This window comes from Pseudopipra pipra, chromosome 5, assembly GCF_036250125.1.
Source record: "Pseudopipra pipra isolate bDixPip1 chromosome 5, bDixPip1.hap1, whole genome shotgun sequence".
NCBI classification, from domain to species: domain Eukaryota; kingdom Metazoa; phylum Chordata; class Aves; order Passeriformes; family Pipridae; genus Pseudopipra; species Pseudopipra pipra.
Window position 1 is genome coordinate 52,958,086 of NC_087553.1, and position 26,674 is coordinate 52,984,759.

At 37.7% G+C, this 26,674-nt stretch overlaps 1 protein-coding gene across 6 annotated transcripts in view; it reads left to right on the top strand.

The window, feature by feature from the left end:
• Nucleotides 1-26,674, top strand: part of PTPRZ1 (protein tyrosine phosphatase receptor type Z1) — a 110,082-nt gene that overhangs the window by 39,007 nt on the left and 44,401 nt on the right. For all 6 annotated transcript variants that reach the window (XM_064656114.1, XM_064656116.1, XM_064656115.1 and 3 more), the window contains 8 exons: nucleotides 8,354-8,533; nucleotides 10,392-10,543; nucleotides 11,892-11,987; nucleotides 12,245-12,311; nucleotides 15,691-15,848; nucleotides 16,383-16,533; nucleotides 21,981-22,165; nucleotides 22,904-23,030. In XM_064656114.1, the coding sequence (XP_064512184.1) occupies nucleotides 8,354-8,533; nucleotides 10,392-10,543; nucleotides 11,892-11,987; nucleotides 12,245-12,311; nucleotides 15,691-15,848; nucleotides 16,383-16,533; nucleotides 21,981-22,165; nucleotides 22,904-23,030 (1,116 nt within the window). The remainder of the gene's footprint in view (nucleotides 1-8,353; nucleotides 8,534-10,391; nucleotides 10,544-11,891; nucleotides 11,988-12,244; nucleotides 12,312-15,690; nucleotides 15,849-16,382; nucleotides 16,534-21,980; nucleotides 22,166-22,903; nucleotides 23,031-26,674) is intronic.

Genomic DNA, 26,674 nt, shown 5'->3' on the forward strand with positions numbered 1-26,674 from the left:
TATTCAGAGTTAAATACTGACCTTTTTCATACCTTTTTGTGTGACTTTTTCTTGTTCCACTAGTGTTGTTCAATAGCGATTTTGTGTATTTGCAGCCAATCTGATCCAAAGCCCAGAGAATGTAGTCATGATTTGTTTATATAAATCAGCAGGCTTTGGATCAGAACTTATGGCTGTGGCTTTTATGAAATGTATTATTCTTTTAGATAGGCTAGTGCTGACAGAAGTTGTTTTCCTAGGTGTTAGCAGCACAGTAATGCATGTGTTTGATAACAAAAAAAAGTGCCCCTGAGCTGTGCCCCCACAGGACTTCTCAAGGAACTAAACAAACTGCTCATTAACATTTATTGGTCCAGGAGGGAGGGAAGGATGGAGGTCATACCGCAATAGAAGAGAAAAGGAAACCCTATTGATTTGCTCAGTGAAAACCAATATTGTTAGATCTGTTGAGAAGATTATATGCTCTCTTTTAAAATATATCATTGCGTTTTGTTTCTCTAATGAGTGCCTCGTTCTGTCACCCAAGATAATTTCTAAAATACAACAGAGTCTACTTTGTAGTAATGAAGAGTGAAAAGTGAAGACTGACATAGTGCCATAGTGCAAATCATTAGATTTAGATGGTGAACTGTACTCTGGCAAAAATGAAGTTTCTTGCTGCTGAAGATGAATTTCATTTTGCTCGTCTTCTGGAACTACATCAACTATCACTTAGCAGACAGCTGCTAAATGCTGCACTTGTAGCAGATTATAACTTCCTCTTTCTTTGCTTCAGCTGAGAGTCCTTTAAAGTGCATTTTTTTGGTCAGTTTAAAATTGGTGCTAGCTTTGAGTCTACAAAATTTTTGTACTGTGTATGTGTTTCATATGCAGCCATTCCATTTGTGATAGAATGGTAGTTACATGATATGGGGCAGAGGGAGATACGACCATAAGCTTCATTTACACCCCTGTTCACCAACAGAAAGACGATATACATCTGTACAGTAGTCATAAGTTTAGGAGTAAGCTTTATTTCCAGGAGGCACAACTAAACTGTTCATGGGAGTGCACCATGTTAAAAAAATGTTGCTTTTACGTTGCAAATCAAGGGTGGCTTTAGGTGACAAAGCTTCTGACTATCCTGTTTTATTCTTCCTTCCTTCCTTGCTAGCAGCATGTGAAACAGCAGAAGAACAGGTAGGGAATCCTCTTCTTGTGGGAGACCGAACAAGCCTTTGACATTGTCATGATACACTGGCAACTAATTAAAAAGTGCAACTACACAGTATATTAAATGAAGCCTTAGGCCATATTCCTTGGTTCTAGCCAAAAGGCATTCATTGCTTATTTCTTTGCCTAAAAGTGAGTTCTATAAATTCCAGTTCTACTTTTGGCTCTGGTTAGTCGTAATCTTGGAATTATCTTTGCCACTCAACAGTGTTGTATTCAATTTCACTATCTATTAAGTATTACTAAAGGTAAAGGAAATAATTGCTGCAATCTGAATTGCTTGGAGCAAGGTTAGAAATACTCAGGGCTTCCAATTAAGGCTTCATATATTGTCAAGAATGAAATAAAGCAGGAGGAAGAATGTGTTTCTTTTTACTGGACATATTTTCATTTGGCACCGTACCAAATTTCTTTCCTTAATACTTAGTTGAAAAAAAGTATAACTTAGATCTTAACACTATAGTAATTGTAAAAAATTACATGGGAAGTTTTCATTATATATCACTACATGATTCTTTAGCTGCAATTATATGCAAATTCAGGAGCAATGAAATGAAAATAATAGAAAAGAGGTACCTTAAAAGGTTGGCAGAGTTTCTCCCATAATCCTTCTTCTGGTCTAAACAGCCATGAAAAAGCAAAAAAATTTTCTCAGTTGCTTTTTGACTATTTTATTGATCCATGTCTCAGTGACTGTAGATGTGAAGAAAGCATAAAAAGTTTATGTTCAAAAAATAAGCAAGCAGAAGATGAAAGAAAGAGCCATAGTCTGAAGATACAAAATGTTTCATCAGAATTTTCCTGACACATTTTCTGTGATAGATTTTAGTAAGAGGTAAGTGGTCCAGCAGATTTCAAATGAAGAGCAGAGAAGATCAACATAATAGGGTTCAGCTGAAGACAGGTTAGTGCTGTGACATCTTTCAGGGTATTCTCAGAAAGAGTCCATATTTGTGTGCAAATAGACACGATACAAAGAATAAAGTATCTATGCTGATACTTAGATACCAAAATGACAAGTCAGTAAATGGAATAATAGATTAGATGTTTTGGCTTGCCTGAATGCATCCGGTTGCAAAGCAATTAAGTGCTATTAAATGTTTTTGTAGGGGACAACCATTTACTCTGTGGGCTGACTCTCTTTAACCAAACCAGTACAATTTAATTTTTGAACACTTGACCTACACATTGGCAAGAAATCCATTCTTGGAAAACCTGCAAGCAATTAAATCACTAAGACTGTCATAGTAAGTGGCTAAGCCCAAACCTGGAAGCCAAAACTCCTTCTCTCTAGATATGACTCTTTTCAGACAAGTAATTTCATCCATTAAATTCAGGGATTTTCCAATCTGAAGAATTTTTACAAACTTTATGAGACTGATCACAATCAGGCTGTGGGGATAGCTGGGACTTTTGGAGGGGAAAAACACAAACCCAAAAATCCTTACAGTGAAGATCAAGCAAGATAAAGCAGACATGTTGTCTTCTACTCAATAATATGCAAAATTTAAGCCGTCCATTTTTTTATGACCATAATGTTTCCCTAGAATGCAATGTTATGCCATAGCCTTGGGAGTACGAGGTACAGTAAGATTCACAAGATTTATATTGGCAGAATTTCTCTTTTTGGGCCAGTGGTGCACTTACCCAGATTGAGAATTGAAATCATTCTTCTGCATTGCGCAACTTTTGGTAATAAGCTAAATGCAGTAGTTATTAATGGCATGAAACATCCTGAGATTCGCTGATCTCCGTCTCCTCTGTTCATACAGTTTGGATGCGCTGTCTAAATAATGACACAGAAATAAAGAGGGAAGGAAAGAATGATCTCTGTAGTTTGATGTTTGGAGAGGTATTGATTTGGCATCTAAATTTAAATTTTGTCCCCTTATAAGTACCCCCATCTTTTCATGACCTTATTTCTAGTTTCCCATACCTTAGATAAAATGTGTTTGCTTAAAAAAAGATTGGAACCATTTACACTTCAAAGTGATGAGTCAACAACATTTTTGGTAAGGACAATCCATTATTAACAGTCCACACAGAGGGGTTATCTTTAATATCCTATAGGTGTCCAATCTATATTTATAAAAGTAATTTTAACATCATGAAAAAAAAAGCTGATGAAAAATGGAGAGGAAGAAATTAAGTGGAGGTAAAGAATCCATCTCTCCTTTCTGCTGCCTTTCATCTATAACATAAACCCTAGGGTTCACAGCCATTTAAATTATTAAAGGTCTTCCCTGAGCATCATTTTCTTCAGACTAAACAGCCTCAGCCTCAGCTCCCTCAGCTGCTCCTCATAAGACTCGTGTTCCAGATTCTTCACCAACTTTGTTGCCCTTCTCTGGACGCACTCCAGTTAACTCGATGTCTTTTCTTTAGTGAGGACCAAAGTGAAGGCCAAAAGGAGAACTGGATGCTCATTGTAGGGGTGGGATCATTGGGACTAAGGTTAAGGAGCAGAGTTAGGTATGAACATTTCCTACAAAGAAAGGGTAGGAAAATTTTCTTTAGGCATTCTGCCCTCGGCAAGAGTGGCAAAGGTTATAATTCCTTCATTAACTTGTAATCTGCTGTGTTTGGGTTTATTTTCCTTCTTTGTGAATTGTCAGTTACTTCTTCAGAGCTGACAGCTTTGACAAACATTGCTTCCTCTGTGCACTCTTCAAGATATATTGTGCACATTTTTATTCTCCTCAGATTTCCAAAGCACAGTTTGGGGGAATTCATTTTCAAAGCTCAGTTTCGACAATATTTTTCAAAATGGCTGGCACAGCTTTGATTTATGATTTCCATCATAACACCTATAGTAAAACAATCTGTTCTTGTTTAAAAACATTCAGTTCTTTTGCTTTTATTTTGGCTTTCAGCAAGTTATGTAAACTGGAGCAGTTTCACCACCTGCTACCTACACCAGATGCATTTATGTTAACATTTTAGTTCAGATCAGGAGTGGACTTTTAAAGCAAATCTCCTGTCTATGCCCCACTTGCCAAGCTTTGATTCACAAGGTAGAGTTGTCTCACAGTGTGTGACATGGGTCCATCTTAACTGGTACTAAACAGGAGATGTACTGCAGGAGAGTTACCTTTTACCCTTCAGCAGCTGATGGGCATTCAGCCCATGGGACCAGACAGAGCTAGTCTGAGGTAAAAACCTTCTGAAAAACATATGGTATGGACATCTGGTCCTCAACCTCAACTGTTTCACTCTATAAATCTACTCATATTGTTCAGCACTATTTGCTAATATAGACACAATCAGTATCTGCTGGAACACTTGCAGAATTCATACCTAAATATATATTTTGCTGCTCAAATGTAATTTGGATTATCATTACCAGACTCCAGTTCTCCATTCCTTCTCAGACTCCATTCCTTATGATATTTCCCATAACGTGTTCCTGTACCAGACCAGAGCCTGCCATTGATTCCCTGGACATTTTAATCCATAGTTTTTTATCCATGCTAGGGCTTCACACTGTCTTCTGTGCTGAGCGAAGATTCCTATTGTTATCACTAGCTTCATGCTAGGAATTTATTTATTACACATTGAGCCACAGGTAATAAATATCAAGTTGAAGAACTTAAGTTCTACATACAAAACCACAAAATACAAAACTAGTAAGTTGGAAGGAGATTATAGTTTCTCTAATTTTAATTTATTTGTTTTTATTGAACTTGATAGTGGAAAGTAGGGAACGTAAAGATTAGTAGGGAAGATAGTAGGGAATTTAAAGAGAAGATGCAAAAATGGCATAATGGCATTCAGCAAAAGAAGCGTGGAAGAAAGTACCCAAAAGCATACTAGCAGGAGAGAGAAAAAGAGTACTGTTTTCAGTCAGTTCTAGTGTCAATGGTGGAAAGAGGAGAATAAGGGAAATGCATGTTGGAAAACAATTTGTGATGATGTTCTGAAGGAGAGACTGCAGGTGGGCAATGGGATTGGGTATGTCAGTGGAAAGAGAATGGAGATTTCCACTGCCTTGGGGCAACAGCAGGAGTCTTGAGAAGTCTTCAGCTGTGGCAAAAGGAGCAAAAGAAATAGAGCATGGAGCAGGGACTGCAGCCTAACTCCAGGGGATGGCCATTGGCAGCCAGCTTGGCACAAATTGGCAGAAACTTGCCAGGCAGGGCTCTAAAGACTTTGCTGCAACTTGGAAAGTCACTGAGCTGTCTGAAAGCAGACCTGGTGTAGTGGGCTTCCATGGCTGGGTTTTGGTGGGGGATGGGGCCCTACAGGGATGGCTTCTGTTAGAAGCTGATAGAAGCTTCCCCTGTTCCATGGAGCCAAAGCCAGCTGGGTCCAGGATGGACTTCCTGCCACTGGCCAAGGCCAAGACAATCAGGAGTGATAGTAACACCTCTCTGATAACATATTTAAGAACAGAAGGTTGTTGCACAGAAAAAATTCCAGACAGGGAAGAGCGGAGTGAGAACATGGGAATAACAACGTAGACACCAAGGTCAGTGTAGAAGGAGGGGCAGGAGGTGCTCCAGGTGCCAGAGCTGTGGCCCTGCAGCCCGTGGTACAGACCATGGTGGAGCAGCTGTGCCCCTGCAGCCCACGGAGGAGCCCATGCTGGAGCAGGTGGATGCATAAAGGGGAGTCTGTGACCCTGGGGGAGGCCCAGGATGGAGTGGGGTTGTGCTGGAGACCTGCAGCCTGTGGAGAGGGAAGCCCATGCTGGAGCAGGTTTTTCCTGGATAGGACTTGTGGCCCCTGTGGGGGACCCACGCTGGTACACGTCATTCGTGAAGGACTGCACCCCATGGAGGAGTGACCCACAGGACAGCAGTTTGGGAAGAGCTGCTGCCCGAGGGATGGACTCACGCTGGAGAGGTCCATCAAGGACTGTCTCCCATGGGAGGGACCCCACAGGAGCAGGGAAGGACTCCTCTCCCTGAGAAGCAGCAGAAACAACAACTGACCATAATCCCCATTTCCCATCCCCCTGCACCACTGGGGGGAGGAGGGAGAACATGGAAGGAAGGAGGGATGGGGGGAAGGTGTTTTTAAGACTGTTTTATTTCTCACACTTTGGCTTTTATCCTGTTAGTAATAAATATAAGTACTATCCCCACTTTGAGTCTTGTTTTCCTGTGAAGGTGATCAGTCACTGACCTCTCCCAGCTCTTACCTCTACTCATGAATTCTTAGCTGGTTTTTTTTCTCTCTCCTCTGTCCAGTTGCAGAGGGAGAGTGAGAGAGCAGCTTTAGTGAATACCTAGTATCTGACCAGGGTCAACCCACTACACCTGGTAACAAGAGCCTGTCTGCAGGGATGGATGGGGCAAGCTAAGAATTGTTATTTCTGTCCTTTTTGACCCTGTTCGAAAGCTTAACTATTCTAGTTTATATTTACATAAAATTGGCTTGCTTGGTTTTAAAAGCCTTCAATATTTTTTAGAAAATTCACTATAGAAGACCTGAGTAGATTCATCTTCAAGTATTGGTTGACTTGAGCTCAAAATTTCTTAAGGGAAGCTTTAGAGAGAGGTGAAATATTAACCACTCTTTTCTTATCAAAGTACATTAGAAATCAGAATACTGCATTATTTTCCCAGGTGATAAATTATAACTAACAGGTAGTGTCCAGGACAAGTGTGACTTGAGGAGGAGCTGCAAGCTTACTCTGTGTGCCATTCCCAATGTGCTTGCTTGGTACAGGGCACTAATGCCCACCTGCAGGATATTCACATTCATAACCCTGTAACTTGAACTCACTTTGGATTGCTTGGCTGTTGTGCCTAACAGTTTCTTCTGATGCTGTTTGCAAGAAGTAGATGTGTTTGTCTACCATCTGATCTGCAGTAATTCTGATGCAACAAGGTGATCTTGGTAACTAGCTTGACTTGTACTTGTTGAATAATTTAGCTCAGGTTTGTTTCTGGGTAGCTGGCTATCCAGATTAGGAATCTTATGTTACTGCCTATTGTCATGGTGACAGAACTGGCTGCTCTCTTCTCCCCTCTCTGAATTTTCTGAGTGCGATATGAGGGCTGTCCTTGCTTGGGGTACAGTATAGCAAATCTTCGCTGACAGACTTGGATGTGGCACAGTGGCCTGTACATGAGTGTTGTTTTGTTTCGACATATGTAATAGAATTCAAATATATGCACTGGATGCACTAATATTAGCTCTTAACTACTAGCAAGTGGGAAGCTAACTGAAGCAATTACGTTTTCTTAGGTCTGTGCAGTTAACTCTTGGTTTTAATTAGCCTGTTGAAGTGTTACCAGAATTCCCTGTCAGGAAAAATATCTATATGTTTGCAAACACATAAACATACACAAAATACCGTCTTATTTATATTAGGATGTTATGTAAACAAAAGATTGTCAGAGCAGCTGCTAACGCATCATACTGCTTAGTGGAGTACTTGTGCATTTCTTATGAAAAATAATCAAGTCTTTGTTGAAGGACATGGTGCCTGTGTCCATATTGTCTGTGTTTGACCTGGTCCCAGTGAAGTGCTGTGCAGCCCCTGTGCCCTGGAGAAGGGGTCTTGCTGCAGTGCAGGACCTCCCAGCTGCTCTGCCCAGCAGCAGCAAAGGGAGAAGGGTGGTTGGAGTAAGAGCACACAGACCTCCCTGGGCAAAGCCAGGCCGTACAGCCAGGCTCTCCAGACACAACATTGCTAATCTGTTTTCTTTTTCAGGGTAAAATCGCTTTACCTTTTCTCCTCTGTGTAAGGAAAATTTTTAAACATCTTGCTGGAGAGCCGACTTCATTTGGCAGAATGAACATTAATGACATTGGCATGATTAAAAGTTATTTGGAGAGGATAGTTTTGCAGCAGTTCCCAAGTTTTTTTGAATGCTGATTTCTTTCACCTAGAAAGTTGGGTTTTCTTAATTTATGCATATTGTGTGTGAGGGTTTTGATGTTGGTTTATATTTTCCTTAGAGACTCATAGGAATGCGTATATGATGTCTAAAGTGGTCAAAGTGTGACTAACTGTCAAAGGTAGGATGCAATGGTAGGTGTGCTAAATATTGCTACAGACAAAGTCTAAAAGAAGGGCAAGTACTCTGATCTCAGATTGCAAATTGTGTTTTAACTTTACCACAGTAAAAAATATATGGATACCACTTTGGGTTTTAAATGTATTTACCTAAAGTGTTTTAATTTCTAGGAACTTTGAACCAAAAGAACTGGGGCAAGAAATATTCAGCCTGTAATGGTGCCAAACAATCGCCTATTAATATAGATGAAGATCTTACCCAAGTAAATGTGAATCTGAAGAAACTTAAATTCCATGGATGGGAAAAGGAAACTCTGGAAGATACTTTCATTCACAACACTGGCAAAACAGGTAAAAAGACAGATTTCCTGTTTGGAGCTAAATGAGGTCAGAAAAGTGGACAGATGGACAACTAACCAAAGACTTGTAATGGATCATTTTCATTTCACTCTTCCTTAGCTGATGCATTCTGAACTTACCTATTAAATAAACAAACAAACAAATAAATAAATAAATAAATAAGAACAGTGATGACAATAGTTAAACATAACAATCACACAAATAAAAATTATGTGCATGGACAGATATAGCCAAAACAATCACATCGTTACTATCATCCCATCATGGGCACTTCATAGAAGCTAAACAGTAATTTGACATTTGCTATGAAATAATGGTAATTATTACTACATATATAGACTCTAATGAATATGCAAAAATTATTTTTTAAAAGTATGAATAAATTACCTTACCCATCTGAAAGCACTTCATGGATGAGTTGAGGTTTCAAAAAACTCAGGATGGGATTCATCTCACTTACACATAGACACATACAATGTAGAAACTTGCATCTGAATTACACTTGTAGACTTCTAACAGTCAGAAGAGAATTAGGTGCTTTTATGGTCTGATTTGTCTTACCAATTTTAGAATTGTATTTTAGAAAAAAAGGGATTTATAACTACAAGTTCCTATTTCTCCCAACCATAAAAGAAGCTTATGGTGGTATTTAAATTGTCAGACAAATCTTTTTGGAACCCCTTAGAAATTCAGGATAGCAGTAACTAAAAGGTGCTTGTTAGAAATACTGTTTCTGGTTTTGGGTATAAGAGTAGAGCAAGGAATCTCCAAACAATGTTCTTTGCCTTCTACCAGTTCCAGTGAGACCCCTAGACCAGCCTGTTTAGTTTAGTTTAGTTTAGTTTAGTGCAGTTTAATGCAGTTTAGTTTAGATCGTTGTTCCTAATTTCTGTTCTTGGCCCCGTCTTGTTTTTCCTACATACTACTCACAAATCACTTACTTCCCTCTTGCCCTACTAGCTGAGATAAATAGTGCATTTGTCTTTTCAAGATGCCCCTGAGAAAACATTCTTTAAAATCCTTGAAAGTGAACTGAGCTCTTCCTCATCTACAGAAATTCAGATATTATACAAGGAACTGCTAAGCTCGCTAAAATTGTCTTCAAGGTTTTGAGGAAAGTAATACAATGAAACTGAACTCTATTAGTGGTCTTTTCAGCAAGAGGTGAAGCAATTCTCAATAGCTGGAGATGGGAAAGCCAAAACGTATGGCTTCAGTCTACTCCATGCTGCTCATTCTCTCCAGAAGACAAATGCTTAGACTCATCTACAGTTTGTGTGCAACTATGTCCAGCTGAAGACCTGTTATCATGTTTTCCTAAGGGAGACAGCTCCACAGCTAAGGGGTCTCACAGTGGGGACAGTCCTCCTAAGAACTGGATAAAATTTTCTTTTCCCATGTTGCTTCATGATTTGTATAGAGAATTGCGGTAAAAATGGCGTGCAGGTGTGTATTTTCCCTTTTGTTAAAAAAACGGGTGCTTTCAGGAAGTTATGTGTTCGGGAATTTACTTTCTTAGACAACCAGCACAGTGGTTGTCAGTTGTCTGAGCTTTTTAATGTAGTTCTGTGTCTAGTTTCAGTTAATAGGAGACCAAGTGCACTTCATTAAATGATTATTTTATGAATTTCAGCATGAAATGAAACATTTTCTCCATGATAAGAGTGAATTACCACACTTCTTACTTAGTTTAAATAACCAATTTCCTGTCAAATTACTTATGAAATACAGAGAAATATGTGTATCATATTACCTTCTAGCACCTAATACTGAAATATGAGAGTTATAGCTGCCTTGGCTGGTGTTTACCTTGACACTCCTTATTTTCTCTCTTTCTCAATTTGTTCAGTGGAAATTAATCTGACAAGTGATTATTATGTAAGTGGAGGTGGGTTAGACACCATATTCAAAGCAAGCAAGATCACTTTTCACTGGGGAAAATGCAACGCATCATCAGATGGATCAGAACATAGTTTAGAAGGACAAAAATTTCCTCTTGAGGTAAAGTACAGAATTGATTTTGATTATTTCGATGATTTGCCAATCTGAAAAATTAATGTTCTTTACTTAATACCTTTGTTTATCTCTTGATTTAAGTCTATTTGCAAATATAATCATTCACTTAAATCCAAATTATTAATATCTAAATTATGCATTTTAGAAGGGCAGTGTAAAGTGTTAGTCCATGGCATGTTGGGAGTGTCTGAACTTTATTTTCACACATCTTTTAAGATGATATGAGATGTCAGTTCTGCTAGTCTGACGAAGTTCAAGCTCCCACTAATAGTTAAGCTCGTATGAGTTTGACCCATCATATTCCACATCAGTTCATTGTTTATAGTGTAAATGGACTTCTCAAAGCTAGGACTTTGCTGAGAGCCCATCGGAGCTGCTGGACCTCACAGAGACAAAGCATGGCCCATGTCGCTGGGCAGGAAAGAGCTGGCAGTAGTGTGCCAAGAGCCATGTGAGAGCAGGTCCTGGGTGCAGCCACATTCACAGGCAGCCAGGCCAGCATACCCCTGGCTGGTTTGGCAGAATAGTTTGCAGCAGCATGGGGATGGAGCAGCTCTCGCTGAGATACACAAAGGCACTCTGCAGGCCAAACTTTCTACCCTCAACATGACATCGTGGTCATTTTCCAGTTAAAAAGATGTAGTTGTGGCAAGCAACTGTGCTGCTCCTCATTCCAAGTACTTTGGGCTTCTATGTGAGAGCAAAGCAATAGCGCCAAGATTGACCTATACACAGGGGAGAGCTGTGAGCCAGGAGCTTTCCCTGGGCAGTGTCGTTTCCTTCACCTCATTAGCCATTCGGAAATACACACTCACGCTCCACCTGTCCTGCCATTGAAGAGAATATTCTCTTCCATCATCATCTCCTAGAAAGCTGGTCAGAACAGAACACTGCCCATTTATGTTGGTGGCCCAGTGCTGGAGATTTCCCAGCTTCAGTCAGATGTGGGCACAGTGTTCAGTAATCTTACATTACCAATGCTTCTCTACACTTACTGCAAGGCAGATGCAGTAGGCACATCTTGAAGTATTATTCATGTTTTATCACTGCTTTCAAGATTCATCTCACCTGCGTTCTCTAGATCATGTGTCCAGAAGAGGAGAACTCCTGCGTTCTTAATAGTTTTCCAGGAGAGGTTGTTTTTAGATAGCCAATTGCTGATGAATTCCATTCTTTATCTTCAGATAATGCATGTAAGATAAATTAAGAAAATCTATATATTTGTATTGAAATTTTTTGTTTGGATGTTTTTTTCTCCGAATGGTAGTATAAGTAACTGCATTTTTAAATTTTTTAATATATATATGACATTTGAATGTATTTTTACTTGCAGATGCAAATCTACTGCTATGATGCAGATCAGTTTACAGATTTTGAAGAGGCAATTAAAGGAAATGGAAAATTAAGAGCTTTATCAATTTTGTTTGAGGTAAACAAAGTATATCTTTGTGTCATTTAACAAGCCTTAAAACACACCAAATGTTCAAACTGAATTTAAGTGGTTCCGTTGTGTGACCACTGAGTTAAAAAAATTGCATGTCTCTTTCTAATTTATTCTTGCAGAAAAGCAAATGGACAAAACATGTTTGCTTGGCTTTAAGTCATCTATAATTTGGTGGTAAACTGTAACTTTCAAATTTTTTCATGAAGTGTGCACTGTTAAAATACACAATTTCTTTTTAACAGGTTGGACTAGAAGATAATCCAGATTATAATGCAATCATTAATGGAGTAGATAGTGTTAGTCGTTTTGGTAAGTTTGCCTCCATGTTTTATTGATTACTGATTAGACTAAATTCCATTTCAGTGTGATTAAGAAACCTTTAAGACATTGAGGAGCACAGTATTGTATTACTCAGCCGTGTCTATTTTGTTAGAAATTACAAAAGTTATCTGAATAGACTGGAGAGCTCACGATCACCAACCACGTGAAATTTAACATGAGCAGGTGCCAGAGACCGGGTAGTCCTTATTATTTGTACAAACTGGGGAATGAGAGTCTGGAGAGCATCCCTTTGGAAAGAGAGCTGGGGGTTTGGTTTGATGGCAAGTTAAATATGAGTCATCAGTGCCCTGGCAGCCAGGAGGGCCAGCTACGTCCTAGGGAGCATCAGGCAAAGCATTTTTTTGTTCAGCTTGGAGAAGGGGTGCCTCATCACAGTCTACAACTTCCTTAAGGGGGGCAGCAGAGGGGGATTTGCTGATCTCTCTGTGGTGACCAGTGATAGGACCTGAGGACATGGAATGAAGCTACATCAGGGGAAGTTCAGATTGGACATCAGAAAAGGTCCTTCACTGAGATGGTGATCTGTCACTGGAACAGGCTCCCCACAGAAGTAAATGGTCATGGCACCAAGCATCTGGATGATGCTTAGTCGTATCATTTAGTTTTAGATAGTCCTGTGAGAAGTAAGGAGTTGGACTTGATGATCCTCATGGGTCTCTCTTCCAACTTGAGATATGATTTTCTATGATTTATTTACCCCAAGACTGAGTATTTGTAACAACAGAACTAAGTGTGAATGAATAAATCTAACTATCATAAGAAATTTGCAACTGTTCAAATGCTAAAACCAGGTAAATCTGGATTTATTATGTGAGTCTTCTTAATCATACATTTCAGCATTTTTATATCTGGTTGGAAGCCAGATAGTGCTGTTGCAGCTATCCAGGATAGGTCTTACAAGAGTGAGACTATATGAATATCAGCATTCAGTAGACTCAGAGGAGAGGAATCATTTTATTCAGTAGCTCCTGTGGAAATCTGAAATAATCCAATTATATTGTATTTGTAGTAGCATTATTAAAACCAATTGTTAACAATTTTGTCTTTTAAGAAGTGCTCTGACATTGTTGCTTATTGGAACACATTGGAATTCAGTGTGGTACATGAAGAGATCTGGGCTCAGTTTCTAACTCGGTTTCACAGTAGCTTTGCAGAAGAATAAACATGAACGAGCATGGACTTGAACGAGAATATTTTCTTACATCATGTCCATAACCTTAAGTAAACCGTCTCAGATTTCCTTTATGTAATGATGCTAGATTTTGTAGAGGTCCTTTAGATTGATAAGTTGAAAGTGTACAGAGCTGGTTTTAAAGCTTTCAAAAGTATGATGCTAAAATCAAGATTTTCTTTTCTCTGGAAAACAAACACTATTCAACAAATATAAAAGGGAGCAACTTTCATGAATTATAAAGACAGAGGAGGTGAAAATGTAAAGCAGTTAAGATTCATTACTTTTGTGTGCCATCTTCTGTGAAACAAAAAGGAGAACGAGTAATACATCAAGGCAGATGCCATCCTACAGCCTTGGAAGGAGCTGTAAAACTATCGGTAGCAAGATTCAAGTCAGTCACTACATGGCACTTCAACAATGAATAGAATATCATTTTCTTGAAAAAATTGCAAATGAGCTCAGAAAATTCAGGTCATGAATAATCAAGTTGTTTCTTCTGAAGAAAGGTGAATAGCACACAATCTGTCTTTGTCTGTGATGTACATGAATTGTTCTTGTCAGTCATATCTGTATTGTGCTTATTTGAATCCGAATTGCTGAGTTCTCAAGCTCTGCAGAGGAGCACTCCTGTTTCTTCTGGATGAACTCTCTGTTTTTCATTATTCTTTGTACATGTTTTATTTTAAAATCCAGGCTGTCAATAAAATTTTAAAATTTTATTTTAAAATCTAGACTGCCATTAAAGGACGTTCTAAAATCCAAAGCTGTGAAATGTATGGCAGGATTCTTACTATGAATGAGAAGTTTCATGTCCCCATGTCAAGCATCTACATAAAACGGACTGGCATTCTTTTTTCCTGAGGCAGGGATATGTTAACTAGACATACCAGATAGCAATAATAGCTTCTGTCTGAAGGCTGATTAATGTTTCGACAGGAGAAACAGAAGGATGGGCTTTGCTTGGCACTGCCAAATGTTCCCTTTCATGATACATGAAAAAGAGAGGGGGAGGAGCCAGCTCCTAAACCTTAACTTAGTAGAGCAGTCACTCTACAGAAGAAAGGCACCAATCACTTGTAATAAACTGTTCATGTAATGTCACCAAATTTGTAAAGAATTATGAAGACAAAGACAGTTCAAAAATCTGTACAGGGCTCAAGTAACAGACATCTAAAACCACAAGTTAATGCAGGGTCTGAAAATTCATTAGATATTTAGAAGTGAATATTTACCAAATAGGGAGAAATTTAAAATCAGTAACTTTCAATTGAATTAAGGTATATAAGGATCTATGCTATTCCAAGCTGTGAAAAACAGCATTAATTTGGATGCACCAGACAATAAGGCAGATAATTGTCACAGACTAAATAAGTCCACCTTGTTGAAGTTGGCACCATTTATGCCAATTTCTGTTGCTGGACCCTACTGCCATACCAGTAGAAACAGCCTTCTGAGGATGGACTTTAAGCAATTCTAACAGTTGACAATGTACCAGGTAAACTGCTGACCTGAAAGATGTGATATTGTTTTCACAGGACAATAAACAGGGTGGTCATACTCTCCCAGAGGACATCTTTGCATTCTTTGCTGCTTCGTGTTACAGTTTTTTGCTGTATTATCGCCATTTTAAAAAAACCTGATCCACAGAAATTCTGCTTACACTTTCACAAGTTATATTAACTCTCGAGTCTAACGTGGTGACAGCTCCCCAGTCAGTGATTTTCTGCAGCAGTTTGTATCCTGCAAGGAACTCAACAACTTGATTAATTTCAGGGAGAATTTGAAGCCATGTAATGAAACGTAGAACAAAGATTTAACGTATTTTTTTTTCTTTGAAGTTCAAGAGTGGGACAAAGATTTGGCATCTTGGGCGTTTATGAGTAAGCTTACAGATGAACAAATTCTTGTGAACCAATGTACTGATTACTCTATTTATTACTGGAGTAACTCAGTACACCTTCCCAAATAAACAGAGTTGGTTCTGAAGTATGCTTATTCAAACTAAATAAAAAAGGCCCTGCAATTTATTTGTATGTTAGTCTCTCTGGAGATTAGATTTTGAATAACCTCAAAATTAGCACGTTCTTATAATGGTAACTCTTTTAGACAGTGAGATTTCTATTTATTCATTGCTTCTGTAGTATTTTAACCATCTGACTATTTTTTTTTCAGGAAAACAGGCTGCCTTAGAACCATTTATTTTGCTGAATCTTTTGCCGAATGCAACAGACAAATATTACACTTATAATGGATCTTTATCAGCTCCTCCATGCTCTGAAACAGTTGAATGGATTGTGTTTAAAGATACCATAAGTATTTCTGAAAACCAGGTAATTTGTGTAATGTTGTAAATCCAAAATATTATAGATAATACCAAAGAAAAGTATTTGCCATGTATGACATTCATTGCCAGGCCAACAACATAGCTTTTCTTCTATCTAGTTAGAAGTTTTTCATGCAGCCTTTAAATTAGAAAGCATATATATTACTGGAGTGTGTTATCTTTTCCTTTTTTTTTTTTAGTTTAGGACTAGAATCTGAGTCATTTCTTGTCTTAAATGGGTAAGAACATACTCCAGGCTGTCTGGACTTTGAACTCAGATAAAGAGGAGTACAAAACACGCTTCCCAGCCAAATGGTGGTGCTTGGCAGAGCACAGCTCCAACAGCAGAGTAATTGAGAAATACTGGTGGAGTAAACCATTAGATTTATTGATGGTACAGAAGAACAAAAGTTCAGTGTCATGCTGGATAGCTCAACTGTGAGACTTTAACCAGCAGCTGCTCCCCAGAGTTTTTGCCTGCTGGCAGAATCTGCTCAATTTATTTTGACTTTTGACTTCTTTTTTTCCTCACCTCTTCTAGTTAGCTGTATTCTGTGAAGTCCTTACAATGCAGCAGTCTGGCTATGTTATGCTGATGGACTACCTACAAAACAACTTTAGAGAACAGCAATATAAGTTCTTTGGGCAAGTGTTTTCCTCTTACACTGGACAAGAAGAAATTCATGAAGCAGGTACTTACTGAACAATCATTCCTCTCTTCACAAGTTGAAAGACAATTTTTGGTAAAAGATTCATCCAAGTATGAAGATACTCATTTTAAACCGTGCAGAACACAGCACACTGTATTATTACTCATAAATCTATCACTTCAGAGAAAAAAACTAGCAATCAAAAAACATGTCAGATTAAATGGAGTGGAAAATTAAATGCTTGTCTTGACCAAGCATTCAGTGAAGATCACGTCAGTTCAAGCTTTCTTGCACTGCCCTTTTAATGTGTTTCACACCTAAACAATGCTGCCTTTTCAGGGACTGCAGGAGAATTTTATTTTACAAACCCATTTGGTTCCTTGTCATTTAGTGTGAATGCTTTTACAACAGAGACTGAAGTGAGGTCACCTAATTTCATGTAGTCTGCTTAAAAATTGATAGATAAAGAGAATCCTAGAAGCCAGATTCTAAAACTTCAGGGAAGTTTATGAAGGTTATATGACCAAAATAGTACATTATGTAATGGGAAACAAGATCTAGCACTAAATATGGAAGTCAATGATTTCTATACTTAAAAGCACAGAAGAATATAGAGTAAACCTTTAAACTGAGGGCATTATGTTGCCACTTGGATGGGATACCTGTAGATTCTTAAACTCAATTGTGCTGAACTGTGCTTAATTAGAAATAAACAGTTGACTGAAGCACATGGTGTAGGTGTTCTACAGATTTAAAAGAAGCGTGGTTTCATAAATATACTTATTTATATTTATGTACATATATATATATGCACAAAAATGCAGCTATAGATTTTGTTTAATGTAGAACATTAGAGAAGCATTTATATTTTCACCTCCATTTTAAGAGAAGGTAAATAAGAACCCCTAGGAATCATTAAACTCAAATGTCCAGATGTAAAAGCTGTAACATGAATGCCAAGGTCTCCAAGAGTGAAAAGGCTTATGCATTTCATGTTTAATAATGAATAGTAGTCAACAGAAGAAAAATAGTCTTTTTAATCCCTTTAGAGGATGCAAGAAAAATTACAAGAGTGGGTCTTAGTAAGGTAGACAATTGAAAAATTATTTTGCATTGTGAAACCTAGAATCCTAATTTTCTCCTGCTGCATTCAGTGTATGTTCTCATTAGGCAGTAGGATTAATGTTTGATTTACTGCTGTTGTTGATACATGACATTTCTTAAGTAGAACTAAGTTTCATTTAGAATCATAGAATCATAGAATTGATTGGGTTGGAAAAGACCTCCGAGATCATTGAGTCCAACCCTTGGTCCAAATCCAGTCCATTTACTAGATCATGGCACTCAGTGCCACGTCCAATCTGCGTTTAAAAATCTCCAGGGATGGTGAATCCACCACCTCTCTGGGCAGCCCATTCCAATGCCTAATTACTCTCTCTGTAAAGAATTTTCTCCTGATATCCAACTTAAATTTCCCCTGGCGGAGCTTAAGCCCGTGTCCCCTTGTCCTATTGCTGAGTGCCTGAGAGAAGAGACCAACCCCCACCTGGCTAGAACTTCCCTTCAGGTAGTTATAGACGGTGATGAGGTCACCTCTGAGCCTCCTCTTCTCCAGGCTAAACAACCCCAGCTCCCTCAACCTCTCCCCATAGGACTTATGCTCCAGTCCCTTCACCAGCCTTGTTGCTCTTCTCTGGACCCGCTCCAGCACCTCAATATCCTTCCTGAACTGAGGGGCCCAGAGCTGAACACAATACTCAAGGTGTGGCCTCACCAACGCAGAGCTCTTTTAGCTCTTTTTCCCATGATGGTTACTGGTGAGCGATCTCCCTGTCTTTATCTTGACCCATGAGCTTTTTCATCTTACTTTTTATCCCTGCCCTGCTGAAGAGGAGGAGTTGGAGAGCAGCTGGGTGGGTACCTGGTGACCGGCCAACATCAGCCCAGTACACATCTACTGTCCTGCTCCGCCTCCATCACAGAGAGAGAGTAGACTGGGAATACTGATGAGCTACTTTTTGCCACATACTGTGTCAGGGATCTGCAAAGCCCCTGAATATCTTAATGTAAATGAAGTGACTTCATGACCTCAACAATTGAAAAGCTGCATTTAAAAGATAAAAAATCTCAAACCTAGATTCAGCTAAAAGTAGAAGAAAGCAACAAATGTGGGTGGAAAACAGCCAAATGTGGGCAGCTTATAAAGGTCTTCTGGTCAAAAATACAGTCCAGGCAGTTTTTGACAATGATTGGGCTAATGTACCCTGTCATTCCCCGTGATGCAAATGAGTTTAGATGAAAATTTTTTAAGTTACATGAGTAGCATTTTATTCCACGGAAGAATAAGCAGAGATAGGTGCATTATCATGGTGTGCAATGCTGGTTTTGCATATGATATGCAAAACCAGCATTTAAGTACTCATCTGGGGAAAGCAGGGACTTGAATTCAAGCCCAGCAGGGGTTTGAATAGGCCTCTGACTTCCTGTGAATTTTTTGCTCTTTTGTATTTTGCTGCTTGAGACTTGTAATCCAGTTTAATATCTGTGACTTCAGATTAGTAACAGACTTGAGAACTCCCTTTCTTGCTCAGATTTTCCAAAAGTTGGTATCAGAGCAGAAGTATTTAATTAGGTAAGTTGTTATGTTCCTTTCTTTTCCTAGTCTCTGGAGAGGGAAAATGGGAAAAAACAGGAGAAAAGTATCTCTGTGTTGCTAAGACTGGCAGGAAAGAAAAGGAAACAGAACAGGTAGAATGACTTACAAAGTGACATCACAAGAAGGGCAAGAGAACACCTTGGGAAGGAATGGAGGTGAAATAATAGGTAGATGATTGTCATGTAGGAATATTGTTGGTCACTGCTGAGATGAACATCAAAAGAAGGAGAACAAAACGGAAGACAACTTTTTTTCTTGGGGAAAAATAGAAGAACCATCTGGAAAAGGAAAAAATCCCAAAGAACTAACATTGGAGACACAAATCTTGTATCTTTAGAAGTTCTATAATACTGCTCTGTTACTCTGAACACAGTCAAGAGATTTCAGAACCGAATTCACTCACAGACAAGAAAGATGAAAGGAGGAAGAAGAGAGAAAAAAAAGAGAAGTGTTTGGAACACAGAGAAACTTGATGTTTACATTATAAAAAAGCATTTTGAGAGTAATTTTAAACACCTTCAAAAATTAATAGCTGTGGAGTCTTTAGAATCATTGAAAAAAAAATTAAATCAGTTTAAATCATCTGTCTTAATACTCAGAATTGGAAAGGGTGGTCTAGTGGTTTACTTTTGCCATCTGGTGGAAATGGTGTGAAATTAAAAAATTTAGTAATGGAATAGAATGTACACAACTTGAGATTTTTTTTTTTTAATTTGCTCATTCAGTGTCATGAATAAAATGGCATATCAGTTATATAGCATAATAGATTAAAAACCTGGCAAGCTACAGAATTCAGCTAATTTACACAGGCTAATACTGCCTCTATCATTAGCTTACACTCGCAAACAAAAAAATTAAAAAAGCCTTGATGCTTATTTTCCATTGACTAGGTCAGACCAAAGCTGCTCAAAACTGCCGACCTGCGTACAGAACGGAAGTAGTTTTTACAAATATTTTTGAGAAGTTTGAGTGCCCTCTTGTGTTCAATTGGCAAAATGCAAAGCTAATGGACTTCTTTTCTTTCAAAATGCAGTATTTTCCACCAAAGCATTGTGGCATCATGGTGTTTGCTTCCTTTAAGAGGACTCCAAAGGATCTGCACTTGTTTTCTTAGTTAGCTAGATAGGTTTTTTACTTGTTTTTGCTCAATATTCACATTTTGTTTTAAACAGATTATGAGATATAAAAAATGTTTCCTCATTTATTCCAAATTGGGAGTGACTATGTAATTACTTATGCAAAGTCAAGCTTAAAATTTTTTAATGAAAATATATCCGTCTAATAATTTCAATATGTAAGATTTAATTGTTGAATGATTCAGAGTAAACTTTGTGTGCTCCAGTCAGTGATTTTGCCAAATCTAATAGATTAAATAAAGTAGTAGAAATGAAGTAATAAATGAAGCATCAGACTGAAAAATATACCTCTCCAGTACCTATGGAAGTGCACATAAATGTATTTTCAGTACCTGAGACAAGCAATTCCCAAAAGCTAGTGCAGGGCCAGATAGCCACTCTGAGCATTTCAAACCAAAGTTCCAAACCCACGTAATTTCAAAAAGATAAGAAAAGGGATTTCTAACAGGAAGTATCAGGGACCCCTGCCTTCATTCTGAGACATCAGAACAGATCTAGTTGCTGTGCTCTCAAGTTGGGAACCAAAGTTGATGAACACTTTTGTGTTCTCCATTCTTCACTTCTGTGTCTGAAGACACAGTTCCCCCGCAAGCAGAAGGGACGATGAGAGCAAGCAAGGAGAATGAAGTCTCAATCCAAATCCAAACCATCCATTTATGATGCACCTCTGTATGATACTGCTTTATTTTTTTTTTTTTTGTATATCCTAACTCCCTAGACATTTTTTCAGTGAGCTTCAACTAGATAATTTACATTTTCTGCTAATGTAGTTTTTTCATCTGGGTTAATCTACATTTGACCTTTTATATTATTTTTAAGCCACACACAATTGTACTTGTACAATTTAAAGAACAAATGTCAGAGTCTCAGCAAATTTCTTGTGCACTGATAATCAGTACATCTGTGTATACATATGTATATGAAAATATCTAAATGTTCAGCTTATTTGAATAAGATGCAGAGTATTGGAGGATAAAACCTGGGAGACTGGCAAGAGTTGCTGCCTGACCAGGCTCCCCTCTGGTGTGCAGGTTCCAGGCACACAAAGAAGGTGTGTGTGAGCCAGGCCCAGGATTGCAATGGCCTGACCAGACTTCTTCAGCAAATACCTGCTAATATAATAATTTCTTAGCTGCTTCCTATGTGCCTTTTGTCTCTCCTTTAGGTACTATAAAAAGATTCAAACATCACAGAGGGGAAGTTCGAGTGTAATAGGTTTACCTTTAACATTTAAATATTTGAAAATCTACTCTAGATTACAGTCTATTATAGGTGGTGAGAGAATGTGCAGGTCTTCCAATGCTACTCTGATAGACCCATAAAGACAGAATAATAGAATTTTTTTTCCTCACAAGGACAGATATATGAATCTTTATGTTTTGTAGTTTATATGTTATTTCTTAGGGACTGGATATTAATATTTCACAAAATATAGTGTAAGAGTGAGGGAGATGAGGCTCAGTCCACAAATTACCTTGCTTTTGAAAATCTGCTGTTAACATACTGGTTCTGTTTATAGTGCATGGCATCTGAAATATTTTAGTGGAAGGCTAAAAACGAGACACATGAAAGACTTGCATTAATTTTCTCAGGAGGTAGCTCAAGATCTTAGTAGAGTCACTTGTACTATTTAATAAATACCATATTCTTTCCTCTTTTAATAAATACCATATTATTTCCTCTTTTCTATCTTCCAGTTTGCAGCTCAGAACCTGAAAATGTTCAGTCCGATCCAAAGAATTATACTAGTCTTCTAGTTACGTGGGAAAGACCTCGGGTTGTATATGACACCACAATTGAGAGATTTGCTGTCTTTTATCAACAGTTGGATGGAGAAGACCAAACTAAGCATGAGTTTCTGACAGATGGGTATCAGGACTTGGTAACTTACTCTTCAAGTTTCATAAAAAGGAGTGATGGCATAACAACTCTGTTAATTACCTTAAGGGATTAAACTCTATCTGGGAGCCAATTCCATAAAAAAATTCCTTCTTTGTCACCAGCTCACAGAAGCTGTAGTTCATTTTTCAGCCATAAAGCCACAAAGACAATTTAAAAAAAAGTAAAAGCCCTCTTACCCAGAAGAGGGAAAACCTCTGCAGGGAAAACCTCTGGCTTGCCTATACTGGGTCCAGATGTTTATGACCATGTCAATGACAGAGCTTAGCCAGAAACCTGTTAGTCAATTAATAGTGATCTGTACTTCATTGCTCACAGATGTGAAAGAATTACCTACACAGACATCTAATAAGATTCAATTCCATCATACTGCTATAAGTATTAAGTTACTGATTACAGCTTCATGTTATTTTACTGATATGTTCCTGTAACCCTCTTTAAAGACTCATAACTTATCACACATAATGTTACCTAAGCTTGTGTTGAGCACTAAATAATTATATAGTTTGGTATCCTCCATATTAAAAGTCACAAGATTTTTTTTTTAAGTTGACTGAAGAACATTTGTGACAATAAAATATAAAAAAACATACATTAGAATACTAGAAGAAAGGAGCTTTATGGTTCATATGAAAAATGCATTATTAAAAAAATAATATTTTCAAATATTTGATACTTATTTGCAAGTAAATTATTAAACATGGTTTTTTTTTTCTTTTAGGGGGCTATTCTAAATAATCTGCTGCCCAATACAAGTTATGTTCTTCAGATAGTTGCTGTTTGCTCTAATGGTCTATATGGAAAATACAGTGACCAAGTCATTGTGGATATGCCTTTAGAGGACCCAGGTAAGTGGTCTTTTAAGCTTAGTGATCTCTTTTAGCTGAAAATCTGTATTTGAAGAAGTAGTTTGTTTGCAAACCAGTTAAAATGCGTGACTATCAAATTATGCTAAAATGAAATTTCAAAATCACTGCAGTTAACCCTCAGCATGTTCCTTGCTACTGATATTTTACATGATGTAATTCCTTTTAAGCATTACCTATAAAAGACTGCATGTTAATTTTTTTAACTCTAAGAATATTCTGAAAAACACCTATCTGATTTCAAATCTCACAAGTGTATCTTTTATCAATATAATGTAGGGAAATAAAACTGTTTGGTATTATTTCTCTATGGCTCAAGCCCAAAATTAATCCACACAGCTAAATTATTAAGGTAACAAGTAATACAACCCCAATATATTATTTATAAGTCTGTATTAATGATTTTGAAATTTTATTTCTTATGAATACTTGGAGTTTGATTTCAAAAGACTTGTGGCGATGGAATTCCCTTGCTTCTTAATGCTGCCTTGCAAAAAATCAAAAGTCCTAACAAATAAATCTTAATGATTTCACAGCCAGATTTACTTCTTTTGTCTGCTGGTAAATATGAAATAATTTGAAACTATAGCATGAAGCTTGATTTTGTCCTTAATAATTCCTTAAATTCTGTGAAAGTTTTAGCATCAGACTCAGCTCTTATGAAAGTGAGAGCTATGTTTTTAACTAAGAACCCTGTAATTATTCATATTAAAAAATCAAAGACTTTCTAATCATGCAAGGAACCATTTTTTATCTAAGGGCCTGGATTTTGTTGTTTATTTATATATTCTGTAAGTTCAGTTTTACACTTACATAAGTCTGTTTGCCTACAGCAAAGTCCTTAGTGATGTTGTGGTGTACTTGGGAAAACAGGTCAGTTTTTCATTTCAAGGGAGCCACATTCCTTTACAGTGAAAAAAAATATGATTCTCAATGATCTCTACTGCATGAATTATGGACTAACAATGGTAACAGGCTTGTAATAGTGTGTTTTTGTCTGTAGGAGGAGGACACAGCATCTGGTATAGCACATACAATTTTTCAATAAACATTTAATTTGTCTTTCAAACACAATGCATTAAGAAGAATGCATTTTTGGAGTCTTATGCTGATATGTACCAGAATTTTCCTATTTCTCTTTAGTTTTTTAAGAATTCCACAAAAAAGTTGTGACATTCTGCCTGTCATTTCACTTTTCTGCTTATCCTTTATCCATCTCTTAAATACTATATTCCTCCACTTACTTTCCAGAATTCACTGGGTTTGTGTTTGAATAATTTTCTCAGATAAGTTCATCTACACACCCCACATCCATTTCTATATGGAATGGCAAATAAGCAGAGTAGTGTTGTCATTATTAAACAGTAGTTCAACCAATCAAGTCAGTGCAGTGCTGCCATAAGAGCTGTAAGATCTCTGAAAATAGATACTGCAAAACAAAATCCAGTATAGGTGGTATCCACAGGATAAACCATCCTTCTGCTGCTACTGCTGTAACCCTGCTCTGAGGATGAGTTGCATACCACCCTGCTGTGTGCCTCCCTTTGGCAAGAAAGGCTAATGCAGAGGCAAGGAGAGAGACAGGAGCGCTGGGTAAGCACTGCCCACTACACCTGCAGTGCAAGCAGATAGGCCTGGGGAACAAACTCAGCGAGAGGACAACGGGACATTTGGCAGCCTCCAGCTGGCCAACAGTACAGTCACTGAGCACAGCATCCACATATTGCTGCTGAAGTCATGCAAAGCAGTGGCTTTGCATTCATTCCAGTAGAAGAAAGAGTGAGGGTCTTGCTTTGGAAATACGTACTGGAAAATTAAATTCACCTTCCAGTATGTCAGCAGAAGTTTCTCTTGAGCTTTGTATGCAGTTCTGACTGTAAGTCTGATAGTCTCAAGACTTTTTATGCAGATGCACCATTAATTTCTTTGTTGATATTTTAAATTCTACAAAATATAAATAAAAATAGGAGGAAATTTTTAAATAAAAATGAAATACCAAAATACAAAAATATTTCTTTGGTATGCTTCCTATCTGAAATGAACACCAGATTATTCAATCTACTTTGGTTCTTTTATTTTCACACTTCCACAATGGTACCTCTCACAGTGTTGGATGAAAAAAATTCAGGGAAAAATTCCTTCCATGTAACTAGTATGATTCCTAAGGATGGACATTGCTCTATAAATTTCTAAATCTCTAATATTAATGTTTATTTGCATACTTAATTTTAATAATTATTTACATCTGAATTAAGTGCTGCAAATATTGCAAATATTTCTGTATTTAATTTTAAATATTCCTAATATTAAACAAAAGATATATGAGAATGTAGATACCTAATGAGAAAAATTTGTTCAGAGCAACTTGCTGTTTTCAACAGTAACATCAAATTGGTTTTGTGATCTACTTTATAGATCTTGAGGCAAAAGGGGATTTCTTGGGGCTCCTGCTTGTGAATTTATGAAAGAAAAGTTATCTTCACCATGAAGACATGAAATAAAGTTGACTCACATAAAACATAAATTAAATCTTTCATTTTCAAGAATTACTCTGAGTAAGCCAGTTTAATTAAGATGAAATTCACTGCAATCACCTCCAGATCAATTAATATTCATGTTAAGAGCTAGAGCAAGGCATGAGTCATGCAGAGGCATTAGAATGGCCTTTCCAGGAAGAATTCTGCCTTTGGAGTGGCCACTTCTAATGAGGGAAGTTTCAGTACACAAATCTGATATTTAAAAAGCTCAAGACCATTGTTTTAGACTTTTCCTTGTGAGACACTTGCAAGAAAGTGTTTCTCATGCCTTCTTCCCATGCAGTCTGTGTGCCTCCCTTATGGGGTTAGTGAGGACTCTGCAGCCTCTGGTGATCCACAGACAAGGTTTAAACCCTCTTATTCTCAGCAGTGCTTTGTAAGAGGAAGAACCTCTCTCAGGCCATGCTCGCTGCCTCAGTTTGTGGAAGCCTCAGAAGCAATGATGTGACACTGCGCAAACCACCATAGTGGAGTTCTCTGCTCTTTGGGATTTCCCTTATCTCTTGAGAGTGGCAGCCTTTCATCTTGTAATACAGTATGTGCGCACATTAAAATTGTTTCCAATTAACCTCCACTTAGTGAAAGTCACCAGATACACTATGTCATGTAGCTACACAACCTCCATTGAAAACTAAGGGAATCATGTATAGAGTGTTTTAGTAAGCTTTGATAGAAGTCCAACCTTTTTTTTACAAATTTTTCATTTGCTATTAGAATTGGATTTAGAATAACTATTTAAATGTGTGCTTTGACTCTCTAAATAACATCTGTATAGCTCTGAAGGTTCTGCAATAGTTTGTTGTGTAGTTAATACTGATGTTACTTATATGCTAGGAAAGGGAAAACAAGAATATTGCTCCCTGCTCATCCTCCTTTGTATCGACTTCAGATAGTGTTTATCAAAAAACTCTGTGCCATCTCCTGCATGGCAGCTCATGCCGTCAGCAAAGCTTTGCAAGGGTCTAACTATGCAATTTCTTTGTAACCTGTCTTTGTGATTTTAGTCCTAAAAACCAGTAAGAATATATTAAATGTCTAATTTAGGGGATGCTTTTTTCTAATTTTGTACTGATACAAGTAGAAATCTGA